The 12,443-nt window shown below is 55.8% G+C and overlaps 1 protein-coding gene across 1 annotated transcript; it reads right to left on the bottom strand.

The window, feature by feature from the left end:
- Positions 1-8,193: 8,193 nt before the first annotated feature.
- TMEM82 (transmembrane protein 82) lies at positions 8,194-11,881 on the bottom strand. Its single transcript, XM_066375158.1, has 6 exons — positions 11,725-11,881; positions 11,515-11,587; positions 11,203-11,377; positions 10,124-10,541; positions 8,893-9,080; positions 8,194-8,601 (listed from the first exon to the last, which is right to left on the bottom strand). The coding sequence occupies exons 1-6, from the start codon at positions 11,813-11,815 to the stop codon at positions 8,521-8,523; spliced, it is 1,026 nt and encodes a 341-aa protein (XP_066231255.1). The 5' UTR covers positions 11,816-11,881; the 3' UTR covers positions 8,194-8,520.
- Positions 11,882-12,443: the final 562 nt, after the last annotated feature.

Below are 12,443 nucleotides of genomic sequence, written 5' to 3'. Positions count from 1 at the left end.
TTATTTGTATTTTTCTGAAGTTGGAAACGGGGAGGCAGTCAGACAGACTCCCGCATGCGCCCACCCGGGATCCACCCGGCATGCCCACCAGGGGGCGATGCTCTGCCCACCTGGGGCGTTGCTCTGTTGCAACAAGGGCCATTCTAGCGCCTGAGGCAGAGGTCATGGAGTCATCCTCGGCGCCCAGGCCAACTTTGCTCCAATGGAGCCTTGGCTGTGGGAGGGGAAGAGAGAGAGAGAGAGAGAGAGAGAGAGAGAGAGGAGGAGAGGGGGAGGGGTGGAGAAGCAGATGGGCGCTTCTCCTGTGTGCCCTGGCCGGGAATCGAACCCGGGACTCCTGCACGCCAGGCTGATGTTCTACCACTGAGCCAACCGGCCAAGGTATTATTATTATTTTTTATTAAATATTTGTCTGTGAACCAGGTGCAGCCATCAAGAGCCACATCTGGCTCACGAGCCATTGGTTCCCGACCCCTGCAGTAGGGAAACATGGGCTTTGAGGTCAGTCTTGGGCTTAACTCCCAGCTGTCTGGTGCCGGCTGTGACCTTGGCCAAGCTTCTTCCCACTCCGAGGCTCCATTTTGTCACCTGTAACATAGGAGCCGGGCTGGATGCCCTCGAATGGGGATGTGAATGCCCCCTTAGCAGAACTGCTGGGGTCAGGAGCATGGCCTATCCGTGTCCTGCTCACTGAACGGTAGCACTGGCTATTCTCACATCACCTTGCCTGGTTTCCTGAGTTCATGGCTCACTTGGCCCCTATGCTCTGTGGCTAAACCCGAGGACAGAGACAAGGTTCCCTGAGCTAACATCCTGGAGGGCCCAGGAACCTCGAAGGAGGGAAGCATCTGTCTGACTGCCCTTCCCCTTGACAGGCTCCTCTTGGGCCAGGTCAGAGCAGAACTTTCAAGCCCAGCTGAGGGCTGCCCAGATGTGCAGCTGCATGAAGTTGTACATCTGGGTCAGGGTGGGGGTACCTCCTCATTAACAAACAGCCTCAGAAGCGCCCCCCCCTCCCCGGGCCTCCCAGCCCTGGCTCTGTTCCTTCTCTTCCCTCCATCCTCTGCTCTGCCTGCTTGGTGTCAAGTCAGTTCAACACTTATTTCCTGAGCACCTACTGTGTGTGGAGCCCAGTGCAAGGGGTGCATGAGTACAGAAAAGTGGGCGCCCCTCCCCATATACTGTCTCAGAGGCAGGGGTGGGGCAAGCACAGGTATGAGCAACATCAGTATCTATGAATGAATTCAGCTGTGCCACCCTGGGCTGGTCACTTCTCCCTGAGCCTGATTCCTCTTGTAACCTGGGGGTAGCAGTACCACCCTGTGGCTTCATTGTGAGGATCTGATAGGACAAATGTGGAAAAACGTGCCTGCTCCTTATTGGGTGTTCAAGGGCGAGTTCCTTTTCTTTCCCCATTGTATAGAGGAGAGAGGTTACGGGATGTTACAGGGAGATGGACAAAGGGCTGAAGGTAAGGAAGAGACTTGGTCCTGCTAGAAAAGCTAAGGGATATCACGGATATCACGGTTTCTATCAGCCAGCGTCACTGTCCCAGATTCTGATAACAGCATCCAATTTCTGTTGAGGAACCTCACCCCCACTCAGGCTGGAACTATTTGGAAAGAGGCAGTATTTTTCCAGGTTGTCAAGATGTAAGCTAGTCACCATTTTTGCCAGCACTTGGACCAACATGGAGGACAGGAGAGCAAAGATGATAGAGAGGGAGAGAGGAACTGATTCTGTCTTAATTAAGCTGCTGGATTCAGCCATGCCTGAAATCCATGTCTGGAGTCAATGCATTCTCTTTTTTCTTGCTTTTTATTAAACCAGTTAAAACTGTATTTCTGTTTTTGAAATTTATTTCTTCTTTTATTTTTATTATTTTTAAAATTTTTATTGATTGATTTTAGAGAGAGAGAAAAGGAGAGAGAGAGACACACACAGAAACATCAATGTGTTCCTATGTGTGCCTGCCCTAGAATTGAACCAACGGGGCAAAAGTATATTTTTTCTGCTTAAAGCAGAATCACGATGAAGACTGGTGAGGCTATTGGTCCGGGTCAGCTCCTTCTCCTGCCAACTCTGCACCTTTATCACCACTTCTGAGAAAGCTACCCTGATTCCTCTAGGTAGGCTTAGGAGTCATTTCAATCCCTTGGATATATCCCGAGGCTGTGGGGTTGTACCAATATGGTTTCCTCCCAGAATGGGGACAGGGCTATGTCTTATTACTCTGAGTCTCTAGCACTCAGCACAATGCCCGGCATGTAGCAGGGCGGCTCAGTAATCCTTACAAAATGCACGAGTAGGTCTTCAGCAGCTGATATGCAAATCATGTGAGAAGTCTGTAAAGGGTAGTGCGTGGGGCTTTGGAGTTAGACCCACCTGAATTTGGATCTTGGCTCCCCCACTTATTAGCTCTGTGACCTTGAGCAAGTCACTTAATCTCTCTGAACCTTGAGTTTTCTCCTGGGGAGAAAACAATAATCAACTCCTCACAAGGTTGTTCGGAAGGCCGGGGGAATACAAAAAAATGCATAGCATGGGGTTGTAAGTCCTCAATGGAGTGTTGTCGTATTAACAGCTTTCTGCAGATGAAAGGAAATGTGCTCATCTTTTTCTACCTGGGTGGACAAGAGGGGGACGCAGACTTCTTATTCCCTCCTCCCCCCAGATTGGTTTCTGCTATGTCTCTTTCCCTGTTCCCTTACTCAAATGTATTCATTGACCCTTCACATCAGAAAGGCATGGTTAAGACTGAGTTGCAGTCTCTTCCAGGGATGAGGGGCACTAGAGGCCATGGTCAGGCTCTGGGTTAAGCCCTACTTCCATCATCTTGTTCTGTCCACTGAACAAAAATGGGAAAACTGAGGTAGAGAGGATAACTTGCTCAAGGTCACATCCATTAGTAAGCTTCATTCAAACCCTGGGAGTCTAGCTCCAAGTCCCTATACTGAACAGTTCAAGCTCATAGAGAAATGTTCAAAAACCAAGGGGGAACTAACTGAGCCACAATAGTAGCCACGTGGAATCCCCCACGTTTGGGCCCCCGCCTGTGTCTCCTTGGGCCAGGCAGGGGGCCCAGCCTTCCAGACCTGGTTGTTGTGACAATATCTGGGTCTTCATCCGCTCCTGGTCCAGGGGCCTGAGCTAACTCTAAACAGACCTGCTGGTCTCCACGGCCAGGTTATGTGCTCAGAAGTCAGCCCAGTAGGAAGGGTGGAGTGGGTCATGGAGAGAGCTTGTGGCTCAGTGGGCTGGTTGGGCTCTTTCTGGCACCAGGCCTGAGGGGTCTGAACCCCTTCTGCAGGCAGAGGAAGAAGTCCTGGTGTCAGTCGCTTTGGAGGGTCCCTGAGCTTGCCCCAAGCCCTTGGCTGTTTGTCAAGGCCAAGCCCCTATTCCCCCACTTATCTCATCCCCTTCCCTGAACCCCCCTTCTTGGGAGCCTCCATTCTTGGCAGCGTCTATTTCAGCACCCCCAAGCCCTGAGACCCATCCTTATCGAAGTGTAATGTGGGTAGAGCCTGCCACATTCCCCCCCCCCCCGCTGGCCTCCCCACTTCTCTCTTAGCCAGAGTGGGCTTACTGTGAAGTTAATGAAACTTCCACTCAGGCCTCTGGCTCTTGCCGGCCCCCCTCCCGTGAGGATTGGGGCAGCTGGGAGCTACGGAGTGCTCTGGGGCGGGGGCACAGCCAGGTTGCACTGGGTGTTTTCCATTAGTGCTCCTGGCAGATTGCCCAGAGATGTGTCAGGGGAACCAACCACATCTCCCAGGCCCGCCTTCCAGCAATCTGTAGTGTTTTTTTTCTGTCTTATTCTCAATCAATGTTCACTTCTATACGAATTGTATTCTCTTTCCTAAAGGGGGCCCTTAAATGGAACTGGCTCTGCTCTCACTCCTTACAATTCATTCTGCACACTGGCCAGACCATCTCGCTAAAGAGCACGTGGTCATTGCAGCCCCCGCCCCTCCACAGCCCTTCTGGGGCTCCTGCTGCTCTGAGACAGGGTGGGGGGGATGCCAAAGCCCTCCCATGAACCTGCGTGATGGACGCCCCACTCACCTGTTACAGCCTCTCTGCCACTGAGAACTTCACCCCTCTACTCAGGAGCCGTAAGACCTGGCTGGGCTTCCCCACCTCCTGACTGGCCAGGGAACTCGCCAGACCACACCACACACCTCCCGGCACCTGGACCTTCCTTCAAGGCTGACCACACCTGTGTAAGATAAACCCGCTCTGCCCCCAGAGGGCCCCCATCTCGTTCACGTCGTTGTTCAGGTAAAAAATGGAAGAACCCCTGGATTCCTCTTTCTCTCAAGCCTGAATCTAACTGATGAGGAAATCCCATCAACTCTTCAAAATATGTCCGTAATCCAACCACCTATGGCCATCTCCATGGCTACCACCTTGGTCCAAGCCACCATCGTCTCACCTGGGTTACTCCAAATGTTTCCAAACTAGTGTACTGTTTCTATACTTGTCTATTCTAAAAACAGCAAGGAGGGAAATCCTTTATTGTTTATTTATTGATTTCAGTGAGAGAGGAAAGGAGAGAGAGAGAGAGAGAGAGAGATAGGAACATAGAGCTGGCAGGGGATTGAACCGGCAACCTCTGAACTTCGGGACAATGTTCCAACCAACCAAGCTATCCAGCCAGAGTAAGGAGGGGACTCCTTTAAAAATGTAAGTCAGATTACATCACCTCCTATGCAAACCCTCAGGCGGCTGCCAGTCATGGGGCCTAACTCTCACCGTGGCCCTGAGCAATCTGACATCGCGCCTGACACTTCATCTTCCCTGCAGTGCTCCAGCCATGCTAAATTTCCTGCTGTTCTTTTTTTTTTTTTAATTTATTCATTTTAGAGAAGAGAGGGAGAGACAGAGAGAGGAGAGACAGAGAGAGAGAAGGGGGGAGGAGCTGGAAGCATCAACTCCCATATGTGCCTTGACCAGGCAAGCCCAGGGTTTCGAACCGGCGACCTCAGCATTTCCAGGTTGACGCTTTATCCACTGCACCACCACAGGTCAGGCAATTTCCTGCTGTTCTTAACGTTCCCCAGCTTGTTCCCACCCCAGGGCCTTTGCCTGTGCTGTCCTCTCAGCTGGGCAGGTTTTTCCCTCAGCACTTTACCGGGCTTGCTCCCAGTCCAGCTAAAAGCTCTCTGTAGAAGGCAGTTTCTAAAGCGGCTCCCAGGAATCCCCACCTTCTCCCACACCCTGGTATAGTCCCCTCCCCTCAAAGGCGACTTGCTTCTAACCAACAGAACACCGCAAAAACGGTAAAATGTTGCTTTTAACACTGGGTTACAAAAAGACGGTGACTTCTGTCCTGCTTCTCTCTCTCCCTCACTGGTTTGGTGGCTCAAGGGAAGTCAGCAGTCATGCTGTGAGAGGCCCTGCAGAGAGGTTCATGTGGCAAAGAACTGAGGGAGACCCTTAGCCAAGAGCCACAGAGGAACCCAGACCCTCAGCCCAACAGCCCAGAAAAAGTGAATCTTGCCAACAACCCTGTGAATGAGTTTGGAATAGGATCCCTCCCCGGTCAAGTTTTAGGATGACATCTGAGCCTTGGCCAACATCTTTATTAATTAATTAATTATTTTTCTGAAGTGAGAAGCAGGGAGGCAGAGAGATAGACTCCCGCATGTGCCTGACCGGGATCTACCTGGCATGCCCACCAGGGGGCGATGTTCTGCCCATCTGGGCTATTGCTCCATTGCAACTGGAGCCAATCTACTGCCTGAGGTAGAGGTCATGGAGCCATCCTCAGCACTCAGCCCAACCTTGCTCCCATGGAGCCTTGGCTGCAGGAGAGGAAGAGAGAGATAGAGAGAAAGGAAAGGGAGAAGGATGGAGAAGCAGATGGGTGCCTCTCCTGTGTGCCCTGACTGGGAACCGAACCCAGGACTTCCACACGCTGGGCTGACGCTCTACCACTAAGCCAACCAGCTAGGGCAGTTGGCCAACATCTTGACTGTGGCCTGTGAGAGACCCTAAGCCAGTGACCACAGCCAAGCTGTACCCAGATTCCCAACCCATACAGAAAAGTGAGACAATGAATGTCTGTTATTTTGAAGCTGCTAGGTTTTGGGGTCATGTGTTACGCAGCTGTAGATAACAAAAACACCCTCCCTGGCCCGGTAGCCCCATCCCTCTGTCCCTTTACCTGATGTTCAGTAATGACTTGTGAATGAATGGACAAAGGAATGCAGGACACTCACAGGGATGATGCTATAGCTCAGAAAAGCCAGAGGTGGGAGGGCTCACGAGGGAGGTGGCTGGCTCACCCCAATCCCAGCTGCCCCAGAGGCTACCATCATGCCCTCTTAGCGGGGATGGGGGCTCTGGCTTCCCACATCTTCAGGAGGACACTGCCCAGGGCCCAGGATCTAGGCTCTCACCGTCTGTGGGACCTGGAATCAAGTCCCAGCATCATGTCCCCGTCCCAGGCCATGCCCGGTAGATTTCCGCTGTCCTCTGAGCCTTAGGCCCATTTCTCTTTGTCTCGTGTGGAGATTTGCTAAATGCTGGACTTAGAGTGACCTAATTTTTATACCCGTCAGACTTTTCACAAAAATAATTTAATAGATAAGAAAAGAATTCTGTTCCAGCCCACATGCCCCAATTCTTGTTTGGAAAACGGTACCTGTGCCCATAAAAAGGAAAGGACTGCCTAGTCCAGTGCCTCCCAGCCCAGCCCCCCACCGGGTCCTAGGCTGTATGGGGGCCAGGGGGCTGGGAACCTTCCAGCAAAAACATCAGAACAGTTGGAACCTGGTGCCCAGTCTGGGTTTGGCAAGGAGCTGGCCCTGGGCCCACCTAACTGAGCCATTTCCTCCTAGACTGGAGCAAGCTTCCTGCCCAGAGGACACTGAATGCACTCCTAGGTGGGGGAGGGGGGCTGGGTGCTATATTGAGGGTGGGGGGATCCATAGCTACGTCCCCCACCTCAGCTACTCTGGGCCAAGGGGCCCCTCCTGGGGGCAGGACAAAGGGATCCGAGATGAGGCTCAAGCTGTCAACTGGGTGGCCACTCCGGGAGGAACCAGCTGGAGCCACCCCATCCAGCCCTGGGCCGGCCTGGTCCTGTCTCCCAGGTACCCCAAGGTAGGCCGTGAAAAAATCCTAGGCCAGCCTCTGTCTGCTCCGAAGCGGCCTGTGGGTGACCATGGTGGCCTTTGCTGAGCGAGACCCCAGGAGCCTGGAATCCTCAAGCCTCCCCAGCCTTCACCTCCTCCCTGATGCCTCGCTGCCACTCCAACAGCCTGACCCTCACAAGCCCCTGGAAGCCCCCTGCCTGGCAGTCTCCTTTCCCCAGCCCTCCCGGGAGAGGGCCCCAGCTCAGTCCCCATGAAAACAAGCTCCCCTGTGAGGCTGGGTGTCTGGGCCAGGACAACATGACTGTGACGGAGCCTCAGGCCACCCTGGACACAAGGTAGCCAGAACCACATTCTAGAACCTGCCAGGAATGGACCTGCCCTATTTCTCATGCCTACCTGTTAGTTTTCCTGGCCTCAATTCCTCAACAAGAAGAGGGTAGCAGGAAGCATGCAATTCAAATCCTGACCTTGCCACTAACTAGCTCTGTGCCCTTGAGAAAGTTACTTAGCCTCCCTCAGCCTCAGTTTCTGAATCTGTAAAAAGGGTTAACAGTACCTACCTCTTGGGGCTGATGTCAGAATGAAATGAGATCATAAAAATGCTCAGCATAGTGTCCAGTACATGGTAAGCACCCAACCCATGGTAGCTGTTCTTCTGACAGGCTCAGAGAGGGACAGCGGCCTCCCCAAGGGCACACAGCAGGCCAGCAGAGATGCTGGTACCCAACGTTTTTCCATACACTCTGTGGCCTCCCTTGAGCTTGGCCCTGCAGGGGACACAGGCTGAACGGAGCGGAAACAGGAAGCATCCTCATGGTCTGAGACAAGTCAGGGTTGGGTGGGGACCCAAGAGGACCAGGAAAGGCCTCTTCAGCATTGTGTTCCCTTCGGTTGTATCTCAGCCTAGGATGGGACAGGACAGGCCCCATCCACCCAAGACTGCGACCATGTGTCCGTCCCACCACCTCCTTGGCCACCTCAATGTTAAACTCCAGACACATATCCCAGGCGCCTGCCCTGAGCCCAAGTGCTGTGAGGTCCTTGCCCTCTCTGTATGCTCGTGATTCTAAGCACAAGTTGAGAAAAATATGTTTATTGTGTATGAAGATAGCAAGGGCGGGGCCACTCTGAGGATGCCCCCCTCCCCCATCGCCATCCCCTCTGCAGGCGAGTCTGTGGAGCTGGGTGTCCACTACCCGCCCTGAGTAAAGAAGGGTTAACCCAGCGACACCCAGCTGCCCCCGCCTCCTGAGGGCCCGAACCCCAAACCCTCTCTTCCACCTCAGGGGGCTCCAGAGCCCACCGCCAGGTCCAGGTGGGGCCAGCCCTGCCAATCTGCCTCCTCCAGGCATGTGGCAAGGCCTCCAGCTGAGCCCGGGCTGGCTGAGACAGAGGAGTCCTCTCGGAGGGACGCGGGTCAGGAGGGGGCCGTCCCCTGGGCCTGGGCAGGCCGGGACTGGCTTGGAGCTGACACCAAAGGCCTCTGGGATGGAAAATCCTGAGGGGAGGTGAGGAGGGAGAGATGGAGAACACCCCCCCCCCCCATGCCCCAACCCCTGGGGGAACTTCAGGTCTCCGTTTATCCAACACCTTCCTCTCATGCAGGGCCTCTGGGGCACAGGCCAAAGGTTAACACCAGGTGAGAAAGGGGATTCCAACTCCCTCTGCTCCCCACCCCACCCCAAAGAGAGGTTGTCCCAGCTCATCTTAAACTTGGGCCTGTTGAGGCTCCTAGAGCCGTCTGGAGCAGGGCTTCAGTGTCTAGGGGTGCCGGGGTGGGGGTGCCCACCTGTATCTGGCAAAGGTCAAGCAGGGTGCGGACGCCCACCAGGCACCAGATCTCGCCCATCAAGGAGATGAAGATACCCACGAGGTCCAGCCAGCGGCCCACGGTCAGTAGCAGCACAAAGAGGCCACCCATGCGTACCAGCACTGTCTGGACCTGGCTCTGCAGGCCAGGGTGCTGCCGCTGCTCCTCTGTGGGGGACACGCTGCCTGTCACGCTGCCCACCGCAACCGGTGCCCCAGGTTGATGTCCAGCAGGATCAAGGCTGGACCACCCAGCTCCCCTACCGACTCTCCCCAGTGAGAGCCTTCCCCTCCAATCTCAGCACCTCCCAGGACACCGGGCTCTTCTGCCTCCCAGGCCTCACGGCCCACACGCGAGTCTCATGCCAGTGTGCTCCTCCTGTGTCCAGGACAGAGCACGCCAGCCTCCAGCTGCAGGTCCGGCCTGACTCCTCCCCAGCACGTCCAGACCCAACAGTACACCTGTCAACTCTCTCTGCCAAACAGATTCCCAGCCAAGCGTACCTCGCCACTCCACTGCCCGAGCCCAGTCCTGGCTACCTTTATCTCTTGTAGCAGCCTCCTCACTGGTCTCCTGGCTTCTATTCTTGACCCTACAACTCAAGTGTCTAATCAACAGCTAGTGACTTTCTAAACACATCAGTGAGATGAAATCATTCCTCCACTTGTAATCCTCCAGCACTTCCCTCAACATTTGGAATAAGCTCTAAGCTCTTACCTAGTCTATGAGGTCCTGCTCGATTTGACCAATGCCCGCTCTCCAACCTCATCTCATCCCTGCTTCCCCTTTGCTCAACCCCTAGCCTTGCTCAAACCCCTACCCGTTTCCTTGCTGTTCACTGAGCGTGCCAAACTCATTCCCACCCCAGGGCCTTTGTACCTGCTGTTTGCTCTTTCTGACTGCCCTTCCTTTTCCTGCCATTTTTACTCTGTCTATTCCATCCTCACCCTGCAGTTAGGGGCTCTTCCTAGAGCCCAGATATGACCATAACACTCACCCCTGCTTAAAACCCTGCCATGAAATGGCTTTTCATCAGACTGCCCAGCCTGGTCTACGAGGGCAATCCTTCAGGCCCCTGTGAATCTCACCAGCCTCCGCCCCTCTTGGGGTGACAGCTACCCTCAGCTTTTTTCAGTTGTTTGAGACTGCCATGCTCTCTCACCTCTAAGTTTTGGCCTACATGGTCATATCCCTCGCCTGTGGCCCTTACCTTGCATGTAGATGACCAGCAGGGTGTAGCAGATGGTGAGAGGCGTCCAGAAGCGCACCGCCTCCGAGGTGGTCAGGAAGTCCCGGTTGATGAGGGCCACGGCCGCCAGGTTGCTCACAGCGAAGGCCACAGTAAGCGCACGGCCCAGCAGCCGGGGAAGGCCGTGCGCGTTGGCCAGCAGGCCCAGGCAGACCCCACAGTACTGCTGGCTGCTGTGCAGCTCATAGAGGCAGCAGACGTGGCGGCAGAGGCGCTGGGCCACCTTGCTAAGCAGCGCAGCCAGCCCGAGGCCCAGCAGCAGGTTCAGCGTGCGGTGAGCGGCGCCCTCCTGCAGGAAGCTCAGGCTGCAGGTCAGCCCGCAGCCCAGTGAGTACTGGCACAGCAGATACAGCTGCAGCCTCTGGGCGCCCCGGGAGCCCTGGTGGGGGAGATGGCAGAAGACGGGCTGCGCTGGTGGGGCTCAGGCCTCCCCTCCCTACTGGGACACCGAGGGGTGTCAGGGTACAGACGCTTCATTCTATAGGAGGCTGGAACCCAGAGGAACCCCGAGGTTCACTCCCAACGCGGGGGAATACTGCCTTCACGGCAAGCCCTAATGAGATAATTTCCTCCAGCTTAATTTCAATCATGATTATTACTTACTTGGGACCCATGTGCCTTCTGATGGGTGATGGCTCAGAGCATTGAAGACTTGGGTTCAAAGCCTGACCCTATTTCTTGTGGTTGTCGACCACAGACAAGCCACTTATCCTCCCTGAGCCTTAGTTTCCCCGTCTGTGCAATGGGTATCACACAAACCTTCACCCCCTGTGGTTGTGGGGTGATGTACTTAAACTTTCTAGCATATGGGAAGCTCCTGCTGTCCAGGAGCTGCCACTAGCATCTTCGTGGCCTGGGGTCGTGTCCATGTCCACACTGAGTGGTCACTTGGCTTTGGCGGTCACAACCCCAGGAAGCAACCTGTACTCTAGCCTCAACCTTACAGAAGGGAGGTGGTGAGGAGATGTGCTCCAAGCAGGCCCAGCTTCCTGTGTTCCCGGACCAGGCAGGGCACACCCAGCTCCTCCCTGCGGCCTCACCTTGCCCAGGGAGAGCAGCGTAGAGACGGCCCGGAGGGAGAACTCCAGCACCACCAGGGAGGCCACCCTGGTCCCCACCACAGTCAGGATCAGGGCCAGCCCGGCCAGGTGCACAGTCTCTAGCGAGGCCCTCCGGGTTCGCAGCCATTCCTGTTCCAGCTGCCGCTCTGGGTTGCTGTGGGGGCAGAGTGGGTGTAGGCAGAAGGGTAGGAAAGACCACCCAGCCTGGGCCCTGGAGGGGGTCACGGGGCCCCCAGCCACACTCCCTGGCCAGAAAGGAGTTGAGGTTGGGCCGGGGAGAGGGGCACTCACTTGGCACAGCCCACGAAGAAGTAAACCTTCAGGAGGCTGTTCAGGACGGAGACTCCGCAAGCCCCGACGAGGCCTGAGGGGCGGGAGGGAGGGTGGGGTGCTCCACAGGGTTAAAGGTGGGGCAGCCTAAGGCGCTGGGAGACCCATGGCTGGGGTCCACCCTGCACTGCCCGGAGCAGGCCCCAGAGGGTGTGGGGAGGAGGCGCTCACCTTGCAGGAAGGAGTCGAGGAGGAGGACAGAGCCCCACTCAAGGGTGGAGAGCCCAGGGAGCCAGGAGGGGAGGGACGGCAGGGAGAACATGGCTGCCAGAGCCAGCCCCAGCCTCGGGCCAGGTCTGTGCCGGAGAGACTGACATCACGGGGCAAAGGTGTCAGTGCAGGCGAGGCGGGCTGGGAGGGGTTGGGAGGGGGTCAAAGGCCTGGGGCAGGGAGTGCAGGGAGGGAGGAGGAGAGCCAGGGGCCTTCAACTTGCTGACTGCAGGGTTAAGGGGCTGTGGGACCGAGCACTGCTCAGGTGTTAAACGTGTGGACCGCAGGGGCTGAAGGGGCATGTCCCTGTCCCTGCTCAAGCCTGGTGCCCGCGTTACCCATCCTCCCTTAGGGCTTGCCACACAGTGGCTTCCTGAAGCCCAGACCTTGTCTGGTCTATTCTCCTACATTCCTGAGCTCAGGCTGTACTCTCACCTGAAGTCTGGAGAGGGGGCGGAGGTCCCCCCCACCCTCTGAGGTTGGGGTCCAGCTCTGGGCCCCTCCCCCTCAGCCACAGGGCCACCCTTCTTGACTACCCTCTGCATCCACTAGGGGGCAGGCCTCCCCTGTGTCAGACAGGGCGGGGCTGGGCTGAACTTCCCAATTCTTTTGGGTCCTCCTTTCCCAGGGTGAAGAAGCCAAAGGGGGGGGGGTGTTCATGGGGAGAGGGGAGAGAGGAG

This window comes from Saccopteryx leptura, chromosome 3 (genome assembly GCF_036850995.1).
Source record: "Saccopteryx leptura isolate mSacLep1 chromosome 3, mSacLep1_pri_phased_curated, whole genome shotgun sequence".
NCBI classification, from domain to species: Eukaryota; Metazoa; Chordata; class Mammalia; order Chiroptera; family Emballonuridae; genus Saccopteryx; species Saccopteryx leptura.
The sequence above is the reverse complement of the archived record's forward strand: the minus strand, read 5'-3'. Positions and strand labels throughout refer to the sequence as shown.

What these genes read in the sequence shown, in the direction of transcription:
- TMEM82 (XM_066375158.1), bottom strand. Translation starts at nt 11,815, where the DNA reads ATGTTCTCCCTGCCGTCCCTCCCCTCCTGGCTCCCTGGGCTCTCCACC. An exon ending in CCTCGACTCCTTCCTGCAAG is followed by an intron (nt 11,588 to 11,724) that starts GTGAGCGCCTCC and finishes CCCGCCCCTCAG; the next exon opens with GCCTCGTCGGGGCTTGCGGA. An exon ending in TTGACCTTTGCCAGATACAG is followed by an intron (nt 8,602 to 8,892) that starts GTGGGCACCCCC and finishes ACCTCCCCTCAG; the next exon opens with GATTTTCCATCCCAGAGGCC.